At 48.6% G+C, this 26,600-nt stretch overlaps 1 protein-coding gene across 1 annotated transcript in view; it reads left to right on the top strand.

Moving 5' to 3' along the window:
* Positions 1-26,600, top strand: part of LOC121684423 (protocadherin-16-like) — a 107,181-nt gene that overhangs the window by 2,229 nt on the left and 78,352 nt on the right. Inside the window, exon 2 of the mRNA XM_042064464.1 lies at positions 9,190-11,010. Coding sequence (XP_041920398.1) covers positions 9,211-11,010 — 1,800 coding nt within the window. The 5' untranslated portion in view covers positions 9,190-9,210. The remainder of the gene's footprint in view (positions 1-9,189; positions 11,011-26,600) is intronic.

The raw sequence follows: 26,600 nt of genomic DNA, 5'->3' as shown, positions 1-26,600 counted from the left end.
TTCGTCTTGACCAATCCACTGGAGTTCAATTGGGTTTTATTCCCCTCTTTTTTCACACACACACACACACACGCACACGGTGGCTTTGTGGAGGGGTTGCCATGGTACAGACGCCACATTAGCTGGGCTCTGGCCTCCTCTTCTCCTTGTGTTTTTCTTCCTGTGGGATACGAATGTAGTGGCCCTCCCATCTCTGGCCCTCGCTTCATTCATCAAACATCTGACAGCGTCCCATGCTCGTTTTCACTGCTGTCAGTTTCTTTTCTCTCCCCCACCAGTTGAACACACACAGACATGGATGGACACACACACACACAGACACACAGACACACACACACACACACACACACACACACACACACACACACACACACACACACACACACACAAACACACATGTTTCAGCACCATCATAGCCAAACTCTTAAAAGTCACAACTGTGTTATCACTGCCTAACCAACGTTTATGTTTGGACATTCCTGGGTTAGGTTTGTAGTTCATGGGGCTCCACGTTTATTTCTCTGGCAGTAAGACACTGGAGAGGAGATGGTCATGGATGTTTAAAAAATGTCAGCGAGGAACACAAAGGGAAGTGCAGCCGAAGTCTTTGGTCAGCACGACCGCACCGCTCAGGTCTCAGGAGGGCAAACAGAGGCTCTCGTTTCCCTTGGTGACTTTGTGGAGTGGTGGCTTTTTCAGGAGGGAGTGTTAGGTGAGTCCAAACATAGTGGTCCACTCATCTCTTTTAAACTGACCAGGGGAGTCCTCCATCTATAGCCAGGCCAAGAGAGAGTCAACCTGAAGAGCAGATCTTTATACTTGACGTTTGTATGGTTGGAGTACCACACTAGAGGCAATTTATAGACTTTGCATTGAAAATAGTAAAAGGAATCACTCGGCAGAGCTTTTGTCCAATGCCAAGAGAGCTTTCATGGGATTCCAAGGATTACATCACTGGTCTGTCGTCTCGTTGAATAAGTAATTTCTCAAATCTGTCCTTGCCCCCCTATTCCCTTTGGTGATCTCGACCTCTTTTAAAACAGAAAGACGAAGGTCATTTGTCAATGACATTTGCTGAGGTATTGAAGTCCAAAGCAGTTCTTTCTATCATCTATCAGAGGTCCCATTGTGATTGATCTAGCAATCTCAGGGTTTCGGACTGGCTTACCTTTCGGTGGAACAGTAGTTAAACCATCTGGGATTCACATGGCTAGTAAATGAACACACAGGCACACACACAGGCACACGCACACACACACACACACACACACACACACACACACACACACACACACACACACACACACACACACACACACACACACACCCAGCAGTCCATGCATGCATGTGCACGTTTGTGCATGTGCAAAGGCATACAACAACATGCAGACACACACATACATAAACACACACACACACATACACACACACACACACACACACACACACACGTGCATATACACTCAATCTTTTTAGACCTGCGTGCCTCAGGACGATAGCTTTGAGTCTGTGTTTCCCATTACAGCAAAAGTTGAGGTGTGTCCACATCTACACACACACACACACACACACACACACACACACACACACACACACACACACACACTCACACACACATGTTTTAAACAGCTGCGCTGATCAATGGCCAGTGTCCCGGGGATGGTGTTTTCACCTGGACACAGGCATTTACGAGTTCGCCATTGTATAAGAGGATCCTCGTTGTCCCCGGGGACCTCTTCGATCTGTCTCCAAAAGCCATTTCCTCAGCAAAAGGAACGAGTCAAACGGTCTCTCCACAAACGGCATTCTGTTGGTCAGAGATGAAGTTTTTCCTGGAGTGAATCACAGCCTATTAGAAATGCGTGTGTTTGTTCTGGAGTTGCGACTTAAACCAAGGCAACATCGAGTGGCTTGCATTCCCAACTAGCTCCTGTCTCCAAACAAAGCTCTCGTATTGTTTCCGTAGACATATTAAAACAATCATTTTATACAGTGCGGTGTAGTAAAGCCCAAAAGTGTGTTGTTCGGCATGCTACTCACCATTGGGTTTGATACTCGCCCCTGTTCCAGCTCCCTGGCTTTGTCCAAACCATGTGTTTCCAATGACTCTACTGTAACTGAAGCTATGTCAGCTGGTGTCATGTTCAAAGGCTCCAGGAGCTCTTGTACCTCACTGTTTGATGCGTGGGCCCTCCCTCCACAAACACTCAGACACTCGCCACGGATCCGACCCAGCTGGGAGGCGCCAATCCTGTGTGTGTGTGTGTGTGTGTGTGTGTGCCCTTCAGCATCCACAATCTCACTTCATCCCATGGGCAGGCCATATAGGATCGATCCATGTTTTTACAGCATGTGTATGTTTGTTATTGTCGGACAGTACACACATACTGTACACACACACACACACACACACGCACACACACACACACACATACACACACATGTGAGTGCCTCTTAATGGCTTTTCCTGGTGTACCTGCCCCACCACCTCCACCCCCCTGGAGCAGCTGTGATTCCCTGGACACTCGAGCCGGACTCGTTAGGGTCCACAGATGTTATCGCTTCCGGCATGTGGAGGCTGCACCCGTGGACCCTTGCAAGCCGAGGGGCACCGATGCCCCCACAATGCAACGTGCCATTACCACAGATAAACAACTCAATATGTTTTTCATGCATGTGTTGCTTCCTTTCAGTCTGAGGCAGCTTTGCTTGTTTAATCCACAATGCTCGAGGGCGTGCTTGTTAATTCAGATGTACCATTGGGCATGGGTGTTTGAGCTAATGCAATCCGTATGCAATGCAAGAAGGCTTGGACATGAGGCATCATGCAACTGCTGTGCATAATTGCTGTTGAATCATTCAGTAAATGGAGTCAGTTGTTTGTATAATACCTGATGCTTGGGAAGTACTTCGGTCCTGGAGAAATGCTTGCATGTGTGGCCCTTTTGGGATTGATACAATTGTAATTTGCACAATATCATGTCAAGTGGGCTTCATTGTTTTCTGTCATTGGGGCTTGTTGAGCACTCTTATCCCTGTGAGGTACAGTAAAGTATCCTCCTAGACTGAGGCATTTTATTGGAATTAGTTGGAACCCTGATATGGAATTTGAAGCTCATTTTCACCATTCACGGCTGGCCGCCGCTAGCGCAAGACTTTGATTTCTGTGTGTGGAGCACCGCAAGGAGCATCTCCTTTCGACCGAGAGATGTTTTAAAAGTATCCCTGCTCGGGAGAGAGTGTTTTCACGAGATGGAGCGATAATCTCAGAGATACAAATCTGGCAACTGGCTCGTCCAGACAGTTTGTATCTGCCTGTCTCTCTCTCTCTATGTATTTTTTCACATTTAATGGAAATATTTACATAATTCAGCAATGAAAGTGCTAACGTTTCCCTGCGGTTTATGAGGTCAGATTTGCATCAGAGAGTCTACAGTTCCTATTTCGCCGCACTGTTTTGGCTTCGCTTGCGCTATTTGGTCTTTGCCATTTTCATTGTCCTCGGCCCCATATTCCGCACTGAAATATGAAGCACTGGTTCCCTCTGCGAGTATGAATTGCAGCCCGGCCTGAGGATCTTCCAGAACTCAGAAGTGCCTTAGCTTGGTGTTGGCTGCAGCCAAAGGTGTTGATTAACGCAGGGGCCACGTCTGTGAATGGGGACAAGTCCTGGGATGTGATTTGATAAATGAATGGAGATTCGCAGGCCATCTGGGGTTGTTTCATCTATGGCAGCTCCTTGGGGTAATGGTTATGATGTTTGACAGTGGCTTTTATTTTGGGTTGTTTAGCTCCGACATTTTTTTTTGCAGTGTCAGAACTTTGGCACCCTTCTGTGAAAAGGAGGCTACGGCTAATAGAAGAAGGCAGAGGTATTTGTCAGAGACATTGTCTTAGATTTGTGCCGGCCCACAATCCCCCTCTCTGCACTCCATGCACCCCCTCTCGCCCCATACACACACACACACACACACCTCATTCCTACAAGACAGCAACAAGGACGAACTAACCAAAGACTCTTCCTGGAGGTTTCCTTTGAGGTTAGCCCAGTGAGCACCAAGGTGAAAAAACGGCAAGCAGTAAGCCAGTGGAAACGTGCTTTTAAATAAACACAGCGGGGGCATGTTTCCAGTTTAGGAGTCAGACCTCATCAGTGCCGATATTGTGCCACTGATGTAATGTCCGTGTTTTCTTTTCCCCTTGAACTGGGCCATTTTCTGTTATTAGAAGCCATATGTGCTTTGTCAGCTTTTGGTTTGCAAGGTCAGACTACTCGACACGACATAAAGATACGGGGAGCAAAAACGGAGCAAGCTGCTTAGAAGGGGGGAAAACATTTCTGGAGTACAACCAATAAAATGCTTCCATGGTTAAGCAAGGTGAACTTGACCTTTGTGGAGGTAGCTAATATATCTCCGAACATTGCAGTGTGTGCTGTAACACTACCTTTATACCTGCATAAAGCTGGTCCAGATGAAAACAGACTGTTGTTCTCTTTGATCAAAGCCTCTGGCTCATTTCCATCTGATTAGAGGGAACGGGAAGTCCGATTGAAGTCTGTTCTTACACAGTAACAAATCTCCATTTGTGGTGTTGCTAAGCCCAAGTGAATGGGATCTTGTTACGCCCTGGTCTCGTTTTTTTTTTTCACTGGGTTATGAGGAAAGTGGGTTAAGCCAGGCATGCAGTTGGGGTTGTAAAAAGTAAATCACATACATGGCAAAAAACAAACTTGGTGACCCGTTTTGGCGTCCGTATGAATGCACCACAAAACATAGCCATGAAAAAAAGAAAGATGAATGGCCATAAGTCATCACGGTCAGGCTGCGTCCAGTGGAGAACAGTTAAATGGTTAAACGATTTGCCTCTCCCTCAGCTCCGTGACTTACTCACCACAAGATTTAAAACCAAACAGAGGGAGTCTGGGACTTGGAAAAGATATGAGTGTGCTTCTTTGAGTATTACGGTGTGGCATCATAAAAACCCAACTGATCACAGAGGCTCTCCTTTTCTCTCAAGATCACTCTCTCCCTTTCAGTTTCTCTCTCTGACTCTCTCTGTTCCACCCTTTCTTTCTCTTTTCTTTCACCGTCTCTTTCCTTCTCTCTTTCTACTCCATGCAGTTTTGGAATCCTTGTGGTTTTGTGACCTGGCATACTTTTTTCAAAAAGCCATGTGTTTTAGCAGGGCATTAAAGGCAAAATAAGGAATGCGTTGGGGTGGTGGTGGTGTGTGTGGGAGGGGGGGGTGGCGGGGGGGGTCTTGACTTATTGCAATGTCTGGTTTAATGTCCTTTCTCTCTGGGCATGGGGCAATCCCTCGATGCCCACTGGTCTCTGTTACTAGCATTAGCCTGCTCTGGCGAACCCTGGAGATCGAGGTATGAGTTTTGAGGTCTAGACTTTGAGGTTTTTTTTAGCTGAAATGTCTTACTTGGAAAATCTGGTCACGTATCTTTTTTACTTTTTGAAAAAGAGAAAACAACTTGAAATGCAGCCTGTTAAAAAAAATCGTTCCCTGTCTGAAGAACTCCCATGTTGGCAAGCAACATGCTAGATGTCTGGGCTCACATAGAGAAGGTTTTCTTTATTTTGCCAAAAGAATTGTTCTTCAAATGTGTAGAACAGCCTTGGAGTGCAGTATCTGAAGAGAGTGGACACAACCACTTTATTTAAACACATGTCTCTGAATAGGTCTGGGACCCAGATTTGTCAGGTTTCAGTAATTTACTGTCGATTAAGAGGAAACAGATTTCATTAGTCACTATTACTTCATTCATTTGGAACTCTATGAGAAGATTGCTCAGTTTGACAGTGAATTTCTTAGAGAACATGACAATGTCCTTTCTAAACTTGCCATTTTGCTTAAGTAGGGATTAGCATATGCTGTTAGAATTTGTGAGAGGGGTGTCTATTAGGATTGTGTGCATGTGTGGTCTTATACAGTATGTATACTGTGTGCATATATCTTTGGGAGCACAGAGCATGTGCCGTGTGCAATCCTGCATGTATATGTTAATGCAGAAGTGAACAGCTGCACATAAGTGTGTGTGTGTATGTTTGTGTGTGTGTATGTGTGTGTGTGTGTCTGTGTGTGTGCATCTGTGTGTGTGTATACGAGAGAGCGTGCACAGTACCCTGAATGTGTGTGTGTGTAAAGTTGAAGGGTTTGCAACTCTGACAGACTGAACTGGGCTTTGGAATCCCATATGTATGAGGCAGGCCTCTAGTAGACCCCAATTACAATGCACCCGCGCCAGAGGAGCACAGGGCAGACTGCTTGGAGCCCTCCTGGTCTGGTGCGTTACTCAGACCAATACACACACACGCACACACACAAGCACACACACACACACACAAGCACACACACACACACACACACACACACACACACACACACACACACACACACACACACATCACACATGCATATCCATGCACACCCACACACACACACACACACACACACACACACACACACACACACACACACACACACACACACACACAGACAAGCAAATCAGCCAACTGATGAGTGAGTACACAGACAGACACACACACAGACAGACAGACAGACAGACAGACAGTCACTTGCACACCAGCAGTAACATGATCCAGACAGAGGAGGAAGCTCAAAAATGAACAGACAGAGAGACAGATGGACAGACAAATACACACAATCAGCACCATGGATGAAGCTAGCCATTAAACTGGAGAACAGTTAAACAGACTTAGAGAGAGAGAGACACACACACACACACACACTGACCCACAGACCCACACAGACACACAAATACACACAAACCTCCACAAACATGCACACACACACTCACAGACACACAGGCACAGACACAGACACAGACACAGACACACACCCACACACACAAACACATACAGTTGAAAACTTGCACTCACCAGAAGAATGTTGAGTAAGTGAAACTCTGGGGCCTTGGTCAGAAAATTATTCTGCCGCTAGCATCGAGCAGCCATTTCTGCATGAATGAGGAAATGTGGAATAGAGCATGGAAAGCAGGAATCTCATGCCACGTTCCACAAACTGCAGCCATCCCTGTAAGACCCAGCGGAACCACTGGGGGGAGTCTTGTAGGCCTCCTGTGAAATATTGGAGGGAAATAACAATCTAAATATAAATTGTTGTTTGATGAAGATGGACTATATTATTGTTTGCTTTTAATTATCTTGAAGAAGACAAATGAAATTGCAAGCTGTCGGAAGGTACAGCAAGAATCAACAGTGATCTGGAACAAGATTTTCTCTCTAAGGAGAAGGAGGGCATATAGTAATTCATCCCTGCCTGCATCACATTTTGTGGTTTTGTGTTGCGCTCGCAGATGGTGACAGACTAGTTTCGTGGAGCCCACATGTCTTCATTGTGTCCCTGTTGAATCGCAGATTCTCAGCAGATTAGTGTGATAATGTGCCAAAGCAATGCAGTTGTCTCGTTAAGTTGCTTCAGTTCCCCCCCCCCCTCATCTGCATTAGTTGCACAGAAGACTTGGCTTTACTGACTGTGACATGCTATTAGTGTGTTGGGGGATGAATCCTGCTGAATTGTGGAAATGATTGATTTTTACAGAGTGTGACAGAATAGCCGTGTTACGGGAAGTGAAAAGATGTTGCTGTGCTCGTCACACGTATGTGTTTGGCACAGAAGTTTTGTATTTAGGTCAGTGATAGCTAGGGAATGATAAAAAAGCTGTGCCCTGATATTGTTGTTCCTTTGATCACGTGCTCTTTCAACGTCTCCTCATTTTGATATGGGTCTTTATGTTGGAAACAAGCTTGAAACTTTGCCCATTTCCTTTCAAATTATCACAAGCATTAATATTCTAGCTACTGTTTCATGCTTGCTGAATTTCGTTGACAATTTATTTAGCGGCACCATGACATAAATCATTAGTTATATAACGAGATTTTCATATTTTTTAAGACATCCAAGCTGTCAGATGTTTAGGCTCTATTAGCCTCATTTGGAGGGGAAAAAAACTCTAATGCTCAATGACATAAGAGTTTACAGTAGTCGAGAGGACGCAGAGGGCAGAGACACTGGTAAGTGATTTGTTCGAGGTGTAATTTACAGGGACTAGCTGGCAGGCGTCTGGGCAGTTTCATGAGGCGTTTTAACGTGTAGCGTGAATATATCACATGGACAAAGCCCGCGTTTTACTCTCTTAAAAACACCCACCTGCCTCTGCCCTCACTTCCACTTCCCCTGAGCAAGGCGAGAGTTTTACGCCTTTCAAAACAAGTGCCTGAAAAAAAGCTCCTCGGGAGCTACATCACATAGGTTTTCCTTTCTGTGTTTTTTTTTCTTCTACTGCTTTTTCTCCCCTTCCTTTAGCCTGGGGTTTTTGCACTCTGCACATCTTTGCCAGGGAGAGGACATTCCTCAAGTTAACACCCCAAAAGAAATGTGTGCAGTGGGAGCACTCAATATTGTATACCCCCCCCCCCCCCCCCCCTCCCCCCCATCTTCAAGTCTCAACATTTTGTCAAGTCCAGCAGTCTCCGTTTCACAGGCTCCCTGTCCGTCCATGCAGGTACCGAAGGGTACTGTTACAGGCCAAGCACGGAATAGCAGAACGGGCTGCAGAGCAATGTGTCTCCCCTTTAATTGAATTGGAATTGGAAGTCGAGCCAAAAGGGCCCCTCTGGTCAGTTGCTCGCTCTACTATGTTATTTTTTTCCTCTCTTTTCTTCTTTTTGTTTCCTGGACAAATGCGGTAGGCTTGTGGTTTTGGATTTTTGTGCTTCCGAGGGAGGGATCGCCGTTATGGTGGAGGAACAAGGTGTTGACTTATTAGGTGAAAGTAATGGATGAAAATGATGTGTGTGTGACGGATCTATTGTACGGTGTTTGGCTGGGACCGCAGCCTGTGGAACATATGGAAAGCCTTTCATGCATTCCTCCTTTTATTTGACAAAAGCTTACCTATGCAGTCGAGAAACTCAAGTCATGACTAGGGAGCCTTTGTTGGTATGTGTGATCAATGCATAATAAACTAACTGCTGATCATGGAAGATACCTCTCTCTGATCTGATTGCTGAATCAAAATCAGAAACAGCCTGTCTTCGAGCCAGCGCCATATGTCGCTAATAAAAGTTACTATTGCTGTCTGTTATCATCTATCTTGTTGTAAGCACTCTAAATGTGTCTTTGTTTCTACAGGTTTAGGACGAAGCAGCCAGAATGAAGACAGCACGTAAGGGTTCGGAGACGTCGAGAATGGACATTCTACATCGAGAATCCTCGTGGAGCCGGAGGACTCTGCTGCTTCTCTACGTGGCTCTGGAACTTATCACTGTCCACTGCTCCACCGTGATGGGCGCACTGGAGCTGCAGCTGGACGAAGAGCAGCCGGCGGGCACCATCGTCGGCGACATCAGTGCTGGGTTGCCCCCCGGCACCACGGCGTACCTCTACTTCATCTCCGATCACGAGGGCACAGGGGTGGGCAGCGATCTGGACATAGATGAGAATACGGGCATCATTAAGACGGCGAAAGTGTTGGATCGCGAGGTCAGGGACCGGTATAACTTTATTGCCGTCACAATGACAGGAATTACAGTGGAAGTCACGATTGTGGTTAACGATATCAATGACCACGCGCCAACATTCCCCAGGAAAAGAGCCACGTTCAAAATCCCTGAACAAACAGCAATAGGTACTAGATTTCCATTGGAGCCTGCTGTCGATGCTGATAAGGACCAGTTGACCACACAGGGATACCTGATAAAAGATGGTAACGATGGACAAGCTTTCCTCCTGGAGACCAAAAGAGGGTCCAACCACGTGCTTTACTTGGACCTGGTAGTCAACACCATCTTGGACAGGGAAAAGCGGTCTACGTACACTCTCCTGTTGGAGGCTTTTGATAGTGGATCTCCAAAGAAGACTGGACAGATGATCTTAGATGTGACTGTGCAGGATATCAACGACAATGCCCCTGTTTTTAACCAGAGCCGGTACCATGCCACCATCTCTGAGAACCTTCAGCCTGGGAACAACATTGTACAGGTGTTTGCTTCTGATGCTGATGAAGGAGATAATGGGCTCGTTCTGTATGAGATCAACCGGAGGCAGAGTGACCCAGACCGATACTTTGTCATTGATTCCCGCTCGGGGATCATCACTCTAAACAAAGCCTTGGACTATGAGATGAGAAGGGTCCATGAACTTGTGGTACAGGCGCGAGACAATGCCACCCAGCCGGAGATTACCAATGCCTTTGTCACCATCAATGTCCGAGACTACAATGACAACCAGCCCACCATGACCATCATCTTCCTCAGTGAAGATGGATCCCCACGGATCTCTGAGGGTGCCCAGCCCGGCCAGTATGTAGCCCGAATCTCTGTGACTGACCCTGACTACGGGGAGTACGCCAACGTCAATGTCTCCCTTGAGGGGGGTGAAGGGAAATTTGCTCTGACCACTAAAGACAGCATCATCTACCTCATGTGTGTGGACCAGATCTTGGACCGCGAGGAGAGGGACTCGTACCAGCTCCGCGTCATGGCGACGGACTCTGGAACACCGCCCTTGCGAGCTGAGTCCTCCTTCACCATCCAGGTCACTGACGTCAACGACAACCCACCTTTCTTTGACCAGCAGGTATACACACAGGTCATTCCAGAAGTGGTGTTTCCAGGGAGCTTCGTCGTACAGGTCACGGCCAGAGACAAAGACCAAGGACCCAATGGGGACATCCATTACAGTATACTTCAGGACCATGGAACTCACGAGGAGTGGTTTGGCATAGATACCGTTACCGGTATAATCACAACTCTGGCCCAACTGGATTACGAGGTGGACCCCAAGCCCACAGTGACTGTGGTGGCCACTGACGGTGGCAAGCCCCCCTTATCCTCCACAGCAGTGGTCAACATTGTATTGCAGGATATAAATGACAATGAGCCTGTCTTCGAGAAAAATTTCTACAACGTGTCCATTAAGGAAAACACTTCAGCTGGGACCTGCTTCCTAGAGGTAAGAATATGTTATTATATAACTGGCTAACCCACCTTAAATATGTAGAATGCATTGAGTAAGTACAGTAAGAACACGCCATTTGTATTTGTGAAATTCATAAATTTGAATGGAAAATTCTGCTGCAGGCTGAGGTCCATGACACATAATAGATCTGACATTATTTAGCAACTTAAAAAGAGCAAGAACCTGACAAGTTTAATGCAAATACATACAGTTTCAGTGCGCACAGGCAGTTTTGATGTGTAGCCTGTTTATGTTGGAACGAGCGAGTCGGGAGTTACCTGCTGTCCTGCAGCTAAGGAGATTTGCTCTGTATTGGCTGTCCTCGCCTTCACCTCTCCAAGGTTTCCAAGGTAACTAAGACAGCGCAGAGGAGTGAACACAGAAGTGCAAACCCCAGGCCTCTTGTTAGATTTTGTTGAATGGGGATTTTGCACAAGGCACACAATAGGACTAAATTTGAAGGGCATTTTTCAGTGAGAACCAAAGACCTCTTCACCTAACAAAGGGTGCTTAAATTAGTTTCCTACAGTGAGAGAAGTGCCAGGTGTAGGAAATCTGTTTTGAAGAGTTTTTCCCCCTCATAACACTGATGATCCACAAACTCCCAGTCATATCAGGTCTGACCACAATTATGTCTCATTACAGTCTATTGTTTTCTCAGGTTGTTGTCCATGTCTTTGCTTCCAGAAAAGAGGGAGAAAGGGACTTGTTTTGTTTCACTGTTTTTTTTATCCATTTCTGTTTTAAGACATCAAAGTGCTTTGTGTAATCAGCTGCTCCTGGAGGAGTTGTGGAGGGAGTTTGTGAACGAAGCTGAGTAATTAAGCAGTGCACATGGTTACAGGTTACAGTCGTAGTATTGATGGAAGACTTTCCCTTTCCCACTCTCTCTATCTCTCGTTCTCTCTCTTTTTCTCTCTCTCTCAATTCAAATTCAAAAAAGCTTTATTGGCATGACTGAAAATACAATATTGCCAAAGCATTAATCTTAGTAACAACATAAGTAGTCTCTCTCTCTCTTTCTCTCTCTCTCTCTGTCTCACACACATGCACACACACCTACGCACAAATATGCCTAGTGCACCCACAAGCATTTGCACTTTCATTTCTTTTACCTCTGTGTCTATGTGTCACACAATTACAATTACACACACACACACACACACACACACACACACACACACACACACACACACACACACACACACACACACACACACACACACAGAGCCTATCACACAGCAGACTTGACAGAGGGTTTGGCAGATGGGAGTTTGGCCGCTTCGCTTCCCTGGAGAGAGGGAGGAGTTTGGAGGCGAGAGAGAGAGAGAGAGAGAGAGAGAGAGAGAGAGAGAGGAGGATGAAGGCTGTCAGACTGCTCTTGGCCTGGATCAAGAAATAGAAGCTCTTTGCAGTCACCTGGGAGGTCTTCTTCTCCACCACAATATGGCTCCAGGGATCGCAGAAAACAATTACAACATTTGTCTATATGAGCATAAGGCGATGCACGTATTGCAGTGAGGTGTTTATGGGTGGGGGGGTTAGAAAATATTTTTTTTGTGAAAGAATTATTATTTTAGTATATTTATCACGCAATAGATTTAGATGAAGTTTGGTGGAATGGCGTATATTTTAATTCCGGAAGACATTTGTCAGGGATACCATAACCAAGAGTGCACAGCCTGGGTCCAAGGTTCTTCACCAAACCAAAGCAAATCTGTCTCTTTTCTGGCAAGCCAAGTGACTGCTGGAAACAAGATTTGGTGTGTTAGGGCCCAGCAGTTGTTTGCTAGATACGGTGCAGCCTGCAGAGGTTATGCCAGCTCTGCATCCAAGCATCCCAGCAAGACATTTTGAGGGCCTTTTTCTTTCTTCGCTTTCCCCAAACCTTTGCACACACAAAAATTCCCACCGTTTTTTCTTTTTTTTCTGTTCCTTCTCCAGACACGGAATGGTCCAGAAGCAATTACAATAGCAGCATTGTGATCACCAAACCAAACTTTTGATGTGGGTTGGACTGTTTTTTCTCCCCCAGGTCTCTCGCACAGCAGTTCATGATTATCATAATGCGGCCTGGCTCCACACTTTCACTACGTGTGACGCTTTGTCATTTAAAGCAGTACAGCAGTGGCTCTACCAATGGAAAAGGAGGGGGGGGGGGGGTGTTTCAGAAGTGGCCCTGAATGACATGAGTTTTCCAACCGTCTTCGCAGTCAGAGCTTTGACCTTATGGCAGCGAAATTAAAATGGGATTAGCGTTTATCGAAGACAACTGTTACTCCTTAGAGTGACTTGGAGAACCCTAAGGCACAGACTGACTATGCTGTGGTGTGAAGACTAATCCCCTTGCACAGTCTTTATGTATGTATAGTCTCATCCCGCCACTGGGTATTCCTTATTCCATCATGTCACTATTGAAAGCCCATTCGGCGTGGAGAAACACCCATTGTGAATGGCGTCCAAAAGCTTAAGAGTATCGTCAGCATGTGTGTGAGTCGGGGTGAGCCTTTTCATGAGCTTATTTATCTTCTTTAGCCCCGGTCGGTCACACCCACCCTGAGCCCTGCTCAGCCTCGTGGGGGGTGCCAGGCAGCTCAAGACGTGAGGGGTTTTGAGAGTGAGAGAGTGAGAGAGTGAGAGAGAGGATCCCGTCTCCAAAGGTGAGCTCTTGTGGAAGTGACAGGATGAAAGGACATGGGAAAGGTGAAGGCCGGAGAAAGGGCTCAGGGGGCCCGACGTCTTTTTTCACGAGTGGAGGGGGACACTTCCTGCTGTGACCAACGGACCATTCACCACCCCCAACCCCCAGCTCCCCAACTCTCCATCCTGGTCTCTCTTTAAAGTGCCGTGCTGGCTGCTCAGTGCCAGTGCCGAGAGAGCTGGAGAGTGTGAATGGAGTTTTTCACTTCTGTCAGAGGGGGCCTGCAGCTGCGTAATTGGTACGTTTAGTTAAGGCTCCCATTCTCCCGTGCGCTGAATGGAAGGGGAGAGTTCCATGCGCTAGATGAAGTGCGATGGCTCGGTGGGTCCTCAAGTGGTCAACGCAGGAGGGAGGGCGCTTTTGTCCGGCCTCGGTTTATTGAGAGCCTCGGAACAATTCGGTGTTGGAAAAGAGCTTGTTAGCGCTGCACACCACTTTCTGCTCGCTTTTTTGTGTCCCTGATACAGACGCAGCCTTGTGTCTGGGCGGCTGACTTTGTCCTGTGTCACTGTATAAAGATAAGAAGCGTTTCACGCGGCCACACACTCAGACACACACTGTGTGTGCACTTTTGCCGGGGTTAGGGTGGTGTGGTGGAGTGAGGAAGGGGGCGGCGGGGTGGGAGGCAGGAGAAAGCCAACAACTGCGAGAGTAAGAATCCCTCCTCTATGTTTAGTTTGAGTGCTGGGGTGTCTGGGACTGGCTCCAGTGGAAAGGCGAGAGGGGGTCTCTTAGCAGCTTGGGGAGGTGGTGGACATGGGTCGGGGGTGGGGGTGTGGGGGGGGGGGGGGGGGGGGGGGGGGGGTGGGCGTAGGAGGTGGGAGAACCCCGGTTTTGTGGAGGCCTGAGATTGAAGCGGGGTTGCTGAAGGCTCAGATGGGTGGAGTGGGGGGACTTCCTTCAGTGTCTGTGGCAGTGTCCCCCCCCCCCCGGCCCGGCCCACAGCACCTCTTATCTGATCTTGCTTCGGAGCTCGTTAGCTGGGTATGAGGATTGACCCCGAGCCCTTCATTGACGCCACTCGGCCGCCTCTGCCCCCTCGGACAAGCCCAGGATGCCTGTCATCACCACAGGCCTTCTTGGCAACGTGAGAAGCGCCCAGACGTTTGCAAGCCAAAAAGAAAACATTTTGGCATGTGTCTTGCTGTCTCGATACTCCATGGTAGATTTATCTTTGTTACTCCACCTCCCCACCCGTCTTCAATAACGTTTCCTGCCTTAGCCGTGCCTTGGCAACACAGGCAAACCCCCAAGCACCCCCCCTTCCTCCGTGTCCTTGAAAAGACATCACCTAAGTGCGCCGCACATACCATTATTTTTTTTTGCGCACAGCATTTTGATTGGTCCTGGGCACTGGACAAAAAGCCCTCTCAGAGAGCTTTTGCGGTCGGAGGAAACGCGATACACCTCTGTGCACGGGTTGCCGATATTTCCAGCGCGTACTCTTGTTTCGGGATGATTTGGAACACATTGCTCATTTTGCAGGAGCCGTCGCCGCGTGTCACGTGGGCTGCTGCAGGCTGTGGGAGGAGGTGAGCTCGAGTGCCCCCAACACACACACACACACACACACACACACACACACACCCACCCCTTTCACTCCGTCTGAAAAACATGAAAGCAGGCAAAACTGTGGGAAACCTAGCAAGGAGGGAATCTCTCCAATGCCCTTGAGAGCGGAGTGTGTGAGTGAGTGAAGGAGTGAAGGAGAAAGCCTGGGAAGTGTCCTCAGGAGAACAAAGGGAAAATGGAAGAATTTTTCTTTCCCGTCTTTCCCAGATTGATGGTGTTGCCACAGATCATTTGAATTTCATCATGCAAACGGACTAAGTCGCAAGAGGCTGAAATGGCCCTGTCCGCCTTGGCATGAACAGGTGCTTTTCTGGGTACCTCCCTGTTCTTACAGGCCACTTACAAGTTAGCTGTGTCGCCGTCTGTGGACTGTGCTGATGAGGGAAAAAAACAGTTGGAAAAACTTGACCCGATTTGGAGTGAGGTAATAATGTTCTCCCCCGTAATCCGTGGCTAAAAGGACTAATCGGTGTCCAGTGTAATTCAGTCTTGGCTAACATCTGGAGGCGCGTTGGGGTGCCATGCGGAGAGAGGAAGCTTCCTGGGGCCACCTTCCTGAAACACAAGCGTGGCCCTCTCATGGCTCTGCCAACCCATACACCCCCCTTTTTCCCTCCCCCTCCCTCCTTTCCTCACCCCCCCCCACCCCCCCACCCCCCCACACACACAGCCCCCTGTGCACCCCCCCCCCCTCCTTTTTTTTTTAAAGCAGAACCCCTCCAAAACAGCCCAGACCCCTGCCACTCTCGGCCCAGCCGAGGGACACCCGCCGGTGGCAGAGACACAGAGGGCCCCTTATTTGTGTGCTTGGAGACGGAAGACAAAGAGTCAATATTGGCTCCAGTTTCGACACACACACACACACACACACACACACACACACACCACACACACACACACACATACACACACACACACACACAGAGAGCTGTGCAGTGCAGACTTGATCTTGATGTTTAGTCTTATTTGTTTTTCTTTCTTGTTTTTGATCTTGAATATATCCAGTATCTCCTCTTTAGATAAAGTCGAATCATTCACACACACACACACACACACAAACACATGCAAGCTCTAAAATGTAGGTCTTTGTCTGTGTTCCACATTTTGGAGGTTGCTGAAGGACATGACTGAACAGTCTGTGCATGTTGTGCTTTGTAAGGCAGTTTGCTATCTTTGTTGTGACTGTCATCCTGGAGCGGCAATATCACTAGCGCAGTTAAGCTCAAATCATGAACAGATGAGTGCTCAGCGCTCGCACGTTTTTAAGCCACGGTATGCCTCGCCGTTCCAAAGCCATGAAAGCTCGCCTTCTCAGCACGCCTCCCTCGTGCGCGGTGAAAGCCGGTGCCCAGAATCATGGGGAAAGTGGAAGGCAACATGGCTCATTAGGTAGTTTGCCCAGCACCATATGGCCGATTTTTAATCAGATGTCCGTTTTCTTTTGTGTCGGGGCCCTGGTCGCGTCCAACTCTTGCCTGCCTTTTCTCAGTCCTCCTTTTTCTCTGCCGTCAGAAAAGCCGTGCGCTCTGTTTCCAATGACTCGGTCACACTGCCTTAGCACGGACAAAAGGCAACCGCTTCCCAGCTGGGCCTTGCTCAAGCCAACATTGCGTAGTGGCAGGCATTTAGATTTCCACTCATTCGGGCCGTCTCCACAAGCATCCAGAAGTGGGAGCCGTACAAAACAAGCGCGGGTCAATGCTTTGAATGCTTTGTGGGAATGGGGAGTGAAAAATATGCTTGACCGCACCAATCTGCTCTCAGACTTTCACATGTCGAAATGTAAAATGATACTGGAAAAAGGTCTTTGTTATACATTAGGGATTATCTGTGAAGTCTTTGTCAATTTATTCACATCATGATATCAAATATGATATTAAGCAAATAATGGCAAGACTGATAATGTAACACATAGATGCTTGTTTACAGGTTGTTAAACATTTACGTAGTAATTAAACTGTCATAGTAATGTAAATAAGTTTGTTTGACAAATTAGCCTCCGCCGTACAGTCGTGTGCAGTCTGAAACATCATGCGAAATGACCAGTTTAGAGACAGGCATGTGCTGTGTCAGGCCTGTCATCAGTCCAACCAGTTGTAATTCTGAAGCTGGCGAGGCTGCCTGACAAGTTAACTGTACTGTCTTAATGGCATGCCTCTTCAGCTCTACTCAAGGGAGTGTGATTGCTTGAGGCAGGCCGCCTCCGCTTTTAGCTTACACGGTTTCTTTTCCCTCCTACTGACTTTTAAGTTGCTTCTCTCTTTCTTTTTCTCTCTCTCTTTCTCTCTCTCTCTCTCTCTCTCTTCCCGTCGGCACTGTGGTCTTGCACATTATTTACACGGAGTGACAAAATTGCAGGAAACTCGACGCGCTCCTTAATGTGTTCGCTGGAGTACTACTTCCTGCAGCACTCCGTCCTGAGGGCAAGTAGGGGCACCGAGGCGAGTGTAAACACCGACGCACATCTGGACAGTTTGCGGCCGTTCGGGTCGGCACTCGGGCCCTGCCAGGAGACAGCTGGACGACCGTTATAGCGCTTAGGTCCCGTTCATCATTTCCTCCACCAACCCCCGGAACCCCGTCTCGGGAACTTCACAGGGAAAAAAAAAAGAGAGGGGGGGGGGCGAAAGAGGTTGCGGTGGAAATGTTTTGCGTTTCCCCCGGGGTAAGAATCAAAGTGGTGGCTTTTGCACCAGTCATCGGTGACAAATTTAGGATGTGTGTGTTGTAAGACAATGCCACCGAGCAGCCGAGAGGGGAAAAGTGTTTTATGATCGCGCGGCGGTTTTTGGTGTTTTGGAGCGACTGGCTCTTTGAAGCAGGTGGCAGCGGTAGCTGAACAGCTCCACACTGACATTCAAACAAAGAGTCTCTCCACAATCCTATTTCTTTGGTGGCTAGGGTGGTGAGGCCTCTTTATTTTACCGTAATGGGTGATGAGGGCTGTTTGGCAGATTTGGCCGCGGCCTCAGCCGAGTGCGTTTGGGGAAGCAAGGGAAAAGAGAACCGGGCAGCTTACGTCGAGGCGTCGGCTGTGAAGGATGTAGGTCTGCAGGGAACGAGACAAAAGGGATCTTTCCTCCCAACATCTGGACATGGAGGATGACAGACGCACCTCTGGGGGTTGGGGGGAAGGGGAGGGGGGGGGCAGGGGGGTCGTTGAGGAATTTCATCAGACGATGCACTCTGTCTGGCAGACATGCATTTGCAGGTGAGACCTGCCAAGTCTCCACAGACAGAGTGTCGTGAAACGGTGGAGGTGGGGGATGACAGAAACGCGAGGAGAGAAAAAAGAGGAAGAGAAAGAAGTGAGAGAGAGAGAGGGAGGGATGGAGAGTGAAAGAAAACATGAACTGGCTTCCCCTGGAGGGACAGTCAGCCCTCTGGCAGCTGGTTGGAAGGCCCGACTCAGCAGCCGTATCCAGCTGTGGAAACGGCCCACAAGCCTCCACCGCTGTCTGTGTGGCGCTCGGGGCGGAAAATAGATCTTTATTCCTCCTTCTCCTTCTCCCCTTTCCTTCCTTCTCCCTCTTCCTCCTTCATCTCTTGTCTGCCTTTCCTTTCTCACACCTCTCTATTCCGCGTGCCCTTGGCCTTTTGCGACCGTGCGCGGCGCTTCTCACGCCGCTTCCTGAAGGGATCCTGTCATCCTCCCTCGGGGGGTGGGGGGGGGGGGGGGGAGGGGAGCAGGTGACGGCTGCGTCTGGCAGCCCCAACCCACCCCACATCGGACACTCCTCCCTCCCCCCCCGACCGAGTCCCCCTCCTTCGTCCCACCTCCGCCCCTCGAGGGAGTGCCCCCCCCCCCTGCCCATGAGGTCCCAGTCACCAGCAGGTCAGCCGTACGCCTGCTGAGCGGTGCTGGGGGAAGCGACTGGTGTAAATTAACTTCGGCATGAAGTCAGCCTGCAGGTGCTGGTGTCATCGAAGCCCCCCGGCCCCCTATCAGGGGCCTTTCCCACAGCGGCTCGGTTCAGGTTCGCTCTAAGCACTTCTCTGACCTACCTTGGTGAGCATACAAAGTTGACCACTTCGCTGACCCCTGTCTCTCTCTCTCTCTCTCTCTTTCTCCATTTTTCTGTGACCCTTTATTAGTATCTCTATTGTTTCAGTGCCTATTTTGTTCTGTTTTTCTATTCGTATTTCTGGCTTTTCATGCATTTATTTTCTCTGCCCACGCTTTCTTACGCTCCAATTGTTTTCTCATTATTTTTTGTCGTCCTTTGCCACCTCTATCCCTATTCTCTCTCTCTGTCTCTTTCTCTCTCTCTTTCTCTCTCTCTCTCTCTCTCTCTCTCTCTCTGAAGAAAGACTGCTGAGTGCCTGGCATGGCTGATGGTGCAGACCAACCAGCCCTTCTGTTCCCTCGAGCTTCAGGTCCCCTTTTTGCATATTGGTCTGGCGTTGGTCCATCAACGCAGGAAATGTGGAGTCCTCATCTGGCTCTGTGTTTGCTGTCTGCCCCAAAAACCTAGAGCCCGTCCGCCCCACAAAAACACAACTCCGCTTTGCTCTTCGGCAGGGTCCAAAATAAAAACAAACATTGGGCCCACACAGCCAGATGCAGGAGAATTAACCACAGCCGAATCTCTGGCAAAGACCAACTATTCCCGCAAGATAAAGTATAACTATCTCCTTTGGGGTGCATAATATAACACACATTCTGCAACTGCTCTGCTGTAGTTTTAAAGAAATGACTTTGTGTAATATATCTTGTCATCTGGTAATTCCGCTATGCTATATATACACACACCGTAGCCCAAAACATCTTAACCACTAAGCAAATTGTCTCCATATCCAGAAGTTTGCTGTTAAAAAGAATGCATCCCCTTGTGTTTGCCAGCAACCTCAGCAACCCTCCGGTCGAGCCGTGCCAGTTTTAAAATAACGAGCGAGTGAAGAATGTTTGCGAGCGCGCAGAGAAGCCCTCTCTCAGACTGAACCACTCTGTTAGCGCTCAGTGTGGTCGGACAGCAGTCTATTTCGGCATCTAATTGGATCCATTAGGGTTTTGTAAAATGTCTAATTAGGACTGTAAAGGTGGCTTAATGCACAATGATTACCTCGATGGCTTGGCATTGGCCCTGTGTGTGTGTGTGTGTGTGTGTGTGTGTGTGTGTGTGTGCCTATGTGTGTTTACGTGTGTGTGTGTGTGTGTGTGTGTATGTGTGTGTGTGTGTGTGTGTGTACTGGGCTTGGGGGTGGACAGAAGGAGAGCTACCGAAAGGAAGCAGGCGCGGAGTGTGTGGCACGCCTGAGGGCTATGCCAAAATGTGCACAGCGTGCTTCTCCCTCTCTTTCACCATAACAGATGCCTGGTGCGATTGAGAGGGAGTTTAGGCTTAAGCTTGTGCTCAATAATGTAGCTGTTAGGGAGAGTCATTTTTCAAAGAGTGCATGAATGTGGAAATATGGGCATGCCCACATGCATGAGTTACACACATGCAGATGAACGTGCACACACACTCAACACACACACACACACACACACACACACACATGCACACCCAAAGGGATGTACCACGCAGACAGGAAAGCTTTGGGAAGAGCGTTTTCCATTTTAAATTGTGGCTTCCCCACAATGTCTTTCCTAGCCACAGACTTAAAGGCACCCAGCAATTCTGCAAGCAACTCTCTCTCTCTTTCTTTCTCTCTCTCTTTCTCTCTCTCTGTGTCTCTCTCCCTCCCTCTCTCTCCCTCTGCTCCTCCACCTCTATCTCCCTCTTGTGCCTCCTCTCTCAGTGTCTCTTTCCTCTCCTTCTGCACCATGCCATGGTGGTCCTCCATATCAATCTGTCAGCTTTGTCTTTTTAAAGCCTACCCAGTCGTCTCCTAAAATGGACCGGTCGGGAGCAGTGTTTTTTTGCCCACGGGAAACTCTGTAAACTCAATCGACTTTCTTTGCTTACTGCTTCATGAAGATTGCATTCCATTATTGATTAAGTTATTGAGCTCAAGCTTGCGTGTGCACTGGAAGTCTAAATCTTTGCAATCCACAGATGTAATTTACCAAGGTTGTCTCGAGCTGATTTAATTAGCACAAGTCAAACCTGGTTTTGCCACCAAGTGATGCATCTTGCGGTGGTCCAATTGGGTTAAAAAGACCTAATCGATGCCTAGTGTCTTTCCTTTTTAGTTCAGGTTTATCTTTTTCACAACCTTTTCTCTTCATGAGGCATTCGTGTTCGGTAATTCTCAGAGGAGCCTATAGGGAGAGAGTGGAGAGGAGTGAGACAGGCTGTAATTAGGTGGAGGCGTTGTGTAGGGCCCCTTGATCGTGTGTGATGTGTTAGGGGTATGGATGGCGGTGGACGGGGGTGGCTGGGGTGCGGGGGTGGCTGGGGTGCGGGGGTGGCTGTAGGAGGAAGTTCTGTAATGGCTGCCCTAGATTCGACTCGAGATTGATTCAAGTGAACCTGTGGGATCCTGGGCCTCAGCAGTAGGAGTGGAGTGGAGGGGAAATTTATGATGTGCGCGCACACACACACACACACACACACACACACACACACACACACACACACACACACACCACACACACACACACACACACACACACACACACACACAGACAAGCAATACACATAGTATAACATACATAGACAGGCACATATGCACAAACACACTCATACGTACACATGTGCAACACAGACAAAGACACACACACACACACACTCACACACACACACATAAACACACACAGAGACACACATAAACACTCACACATGCACACTACCTTGACACACAGGCAAACACACAAATCTTCAGATGCCTCACGAAACGCGTGCAAGCCAAAGAAAACGAGCCGCAGCAATGTTATGCGCTGGCCCCTTCCCTTTTCCAACGCAGTGACCCGTCCTCTGTTCCCCGCTAGCACCCCATAAATATGGGGGACGTATAACTGTCTGTTTCAAAAGACCTCGCTGACTCCTCCAGGAATGTGAAGTGAATTGGAAGGAGTGACCTCACATCTTTGCTGATATGTGTGCATGTGTGTGTGTGTGTGTGTGTGTGTGTGTGTGTGTGTGTGTGTGTGTGTGTGTGTGAATGTAAGCGTTTGTGGGCGTATGCACGTGTCTGTGTGTGTGTCAATAAATGTGTGTGTGTGTGTGTGTGTGTGTGTGTGTGTGTGTGTGTGTGTGTGTGTGTGCGTGTGTGTGTGCGTGTGTGTGTGTGTGCGTGTGTGAGCGCATGTGTGTATGTAAGACACTTGTTTTAAAGGGCTTGGGTAACCAACCCCCAGAGGACTATTCAAACAAACGCTGTGGATGGTCAAGTTGAGCTGGACTCGGTGAGAACAACGTCTCTCAGACCCTCGAGGGGGCCTCCACTAGGCGCTATTAACAGGAACAGCGGTGTAGTAGTTCTGGACGACGGAGCGCCTAGTCCCTCTCCCCACCCCACAGCGTCCATGCCGAAAGGTCCTTTGAAAGGGCCGATGTCATATCACCAGGGAAGAGAGAGGTATCCAAACATCTGTTTTCTTGGCGGCCGTCCGTCCAGTGCTGGCGAGCTGACCGTGATTGAGGGCTGGAAAGTGTAGATGAAAAGTTGTGTAATGGATTCTCATCAGGGCCTCGAGATGGAATTACAGAACAGCACAAATCCCTACTGCACATCTGTCATCTGGTGCAGCATCTGCACTTTGAACCGGCATCCTTTATAGAGCATCCCGGCGTGGGCCGTCTACTAAATTACCCTTCCATTTTCAAACTGTCCCGTCCTCTCTTTGTCCGTCTCGCTCTCTCGCTCTCTCTCTCTTTTTCTATCTCACCTTTCTCGTTTTGTCTGCACACCATCCAGATGACAGTTGTTGTGGAAGTGGAGGTGGAGTGAAGATGTGTGGAAACAGTGGAAAAAAATGAGCCTTGGTGATAGGCTTTGGCGTTGCATTGTCTTTATTGGCTGTGCGTAGGCTACCGTACACTGGCTGATGCAATCGTTTGTGAGATTGAACTCACTTTCAAGGTGAGTCACAGCTGCACAGAGCAGACAGAGTGGAAGCAGACAAAAGTAACAGCAGCTATTTGGACAATAGGCCTTTGGTGCATCTTCGTTTTCCATGCCTGTCTGGGCGCACTGATATGCCAGGCCTTGCCGCGGCGGCATTCAGCCTGGCCATCGCTCGCTTCATTGTGTGGTTCTGCAACAAAGGCGAGAGGCTGGAAATCAATCACTGCTCATTTCCTGCTATCAGCCACCAGGTTTGGTTCCCATCTGATTAGCCCTCCGCGGCTAGCGCTCGTAATGACTAGCGTACGGCACCGTTTCTGCCCCCCACCCCCTGCCTGCCCCCCCCCCTCACCACCAGACGTTTGAAGTTTCGAGAGCTGCTGCTGCACCTCACGTCAGCTTCCCTCTGTACGGCAGCTGGGCGAAGAAGTGTTTTTTTTCCCCCCCGGCAGCTTTGACAGGCGCTATCGCACCTTATTCAACACGGCGTGCGTGTGGCTGCCGTGGCGCCGCTTCACCTCCGGCCTTTTGATGTGACGGCAACGACGCACGTTTCTCATCGGTGTGCGTGATTCACGATAGCGACCGGGGAGCCTGTAATGGGGTTTGGCAGTGAGGTCTATCTGCTGATGTCGGGGCTGAAGGAGAAAGGCTAAGGCCACAGAGAGACAGATAGAGAGAGAACGAGAAAGAGAGGAAGGATAGAAGGATAGAGAGTTATATTGTGAAAAAGAGAGAGATGCTGGATTGAGAGGAAGAATCTTTGGTGGGGTTTTTTTTGCCTAAAGTCTGCAGACAGATTCTTCAGCACAGCATCAGGCTATTGATTATCTGTTTTTATTTCTTTCTTTCTTTTCTGTCGTCGTCATTAACTCCATCCCTGGCTCTGGAGTCAGCACCACATAAATCACCTCGCGGTGTCAGTGTCAATCACCGCCTCCGCTCTGACGCCATCACTCCACCATGACGCCAGTCCCACATGTCTTTCATTATTTATGCACATCATCCTCAGGCAGACGTGTGTGTGTGTGTGTGTGTGTGTGTGTGTGTGTGTGTGTGTGTGTGTGTGTGTGTGTGTGTGTGTGTGTGTGTGTGTGTGTGTGTGTGTGTGTGTGTGCTCCTGCTCCAGTGTGCTGATCTTGGAGTAAAACCCCAGCAGAGCAGAGTGAGTGAGTACCGGGCGAGATGGAGAGATGGAGAAGAGATGGAGAGGTGGAGAGAGAAAGAGTGATAGAGTGTGTGTGTGTGTGTGTGTGTGTGTGTGAGAGAGAGAGAGAGAGAGAGAGAGAGAGCACAGAAGTTGCTGAATGGAGCCCTGTGCTGCTGTGGAGCTCCCCTCATCAAATGCCTTCCCTGAATCAATTGATATGGAAATCGGGTTTCAGTTTTTAGCCTGTTGTTTTGAAGGCAGTTGAGCTTGTCGAGAAAGAGAGCAGGCTATCTGAATTCAAAGTCAGCTCAATCACACACACACACACACACACACACACACACACACACACACACACACACACACACACACACACACACACACACACACAAGTATATGCATATCATTAACAGGGAAAGAGTTGTTGTGCTGTCAGTGCAAGATGGTGCAACTACTACGGTCAGTCACCTCATAAACCGCATTATGCTAAAGCTCTAAAGCGCTATGACACAATGCAGAAGTTGGCTTCACGCAGTTTTACTCTAGTTGTGCCTTTGTAGTTCATTGACCCAGCAGGGTTTGTGTGTACCAGTCTCTGGAGATCCTCTCGGTTTAGCTTGTGCAAAATGCCTGTTTGTAAACATACTATTGACTCATGTAGACTCAGCAGCAATTATATGCATGAACAAATAAGAAACCAATTGTAATTGGAAAGTTCTGAACAGCTTTGTCATCCAAAGCCACTGAATATAAAACCCAGTTGGTCCTGAAATAGCTGCTATTTTGAAATCCTGTGAGAAATTGAGAACGTGTGCTTTGGATGGCTATATGATGTTATCGCCTTTGACAACTTAAGAAGATTGAATAGAAGCAGGGAAAGCCTCATAAAACTATCTCGCTTTGTGGCTATGGGTCAAAGCCCTATTTATAAGGTAAGAAAAGAACGCCAAGCCAGTGTTAGTTCAGTGAGCCATCCTTTTTCAGCATTCACTATTCCTTGCCGCAAGTATGTCTTCCTAAGCCATTTAACATTTTGAGAGGAGATAAGTGAGTTTTTTTTAGTCAGAAAGCCCAGATAGTATACTCCTATATCACAGAAATCTGCTGTTCGCTGCAGTTGCATTGGCTCAAATGAACACATTTAGTTGATAGAGATGCGCCAAAGAGCGGGGGATAAGTGCCTTGGGCTAGTGGGGGCTTTCGGCGTCTCCTCGGGGCCCGGGCTGGTGGTTTTCACTGTGATTTACAGTACCCACAACTATATAAATAAGGGGATCCGAGAGGCCCTAAATATGAGATTTAATCTGTGTTTGCCATTAATCAGCGGACACCCAGCATGTCATCGCGCTGAGCTCCTTGGCACCGAGGAGACGTGGAGCGGCCAGTGGTGGGGCAGAACAAAAAGCGGTGGGTTTGCGTGTGTGTGTGTGTGTGTGTGTGTGTGTGTGTGTGTGTAAGGGGGGGTACAAGATGGAAAAATTGTGAAAGGAAAGGAACAAAGAACAGGAAGGATGACGGCTGGAACTCCATGGAGCCGAGGCAGAGCAGAGGAGGGGAGACGAGAAGGGCAAAGCGATTGAGACAAGCCCTGATAGATGGAGGGAGGAAGGGAGGGAGGGAGAGAGTGATGGGGAGGAGGAGGAGGGGTGTGGAGATGGAGTGAGAACGAGAGACGAGGGAGAGCTGTGGCCCCCATGCAGAGAGGAAGCGAGAGAAACGCTCCCCAAGACGAAGCGAGAGCTGGTGGCCATGGCGACGGAGAAAGACTTGGGGGGGTTGTGGCGGGATGGGGGGTGGTTGTGGGAGGAAGTGAAGAAGAGTAAACATGGACGCCCATGTCCTAAAGTCGGCTGTCAAAAAATGGGAGATTGGAGATGGGGGTGGGGCGTGTTGTTTCATTTATTTCTTTTTATTCCTGTGTTGGATCTGGCTCACCATGTCTCGGCTGTGAAACGCCTTCAGATAGCCTTGAGAGAGTCTCCAAAGAAATAGCACATTGTTCGGTGTGCATTGTGAACAGACCTCCACCTTCCAAGGCCCCCGTCCCCTTGCCTCCACCCTCCCACCCCTCCACCCAGCTCTCTCGGGCTGTGCCATGTGTTTATCTCTCTCCTCTCCCTTAGCTTTCCTGTTGGGGTAGGAAGACTCTACTTCCCCGCTCTCTGGATCTCATCACCCACCACTGCTGCCCCCACTGCATGTGCATAC

The sequence above is a fragment of the Alosa sapidissima genome, chromosome 15 (assembly GCF_018492685.1).
Source record: "Alosa sapidissima isolate fAloSap1 chromosome 15, fAloSap1.pri, whole genome shotgun sequence".
Lineage (NCBI taxonomy): Eukaryota > Metazoa > Chordata > Actinopteri > Clupeiformes > Clupeidae > Alosa > Alosa sapidissima.
This window is presented reverse-complemented; position numbering and strand designations above follow the sequence as displayed.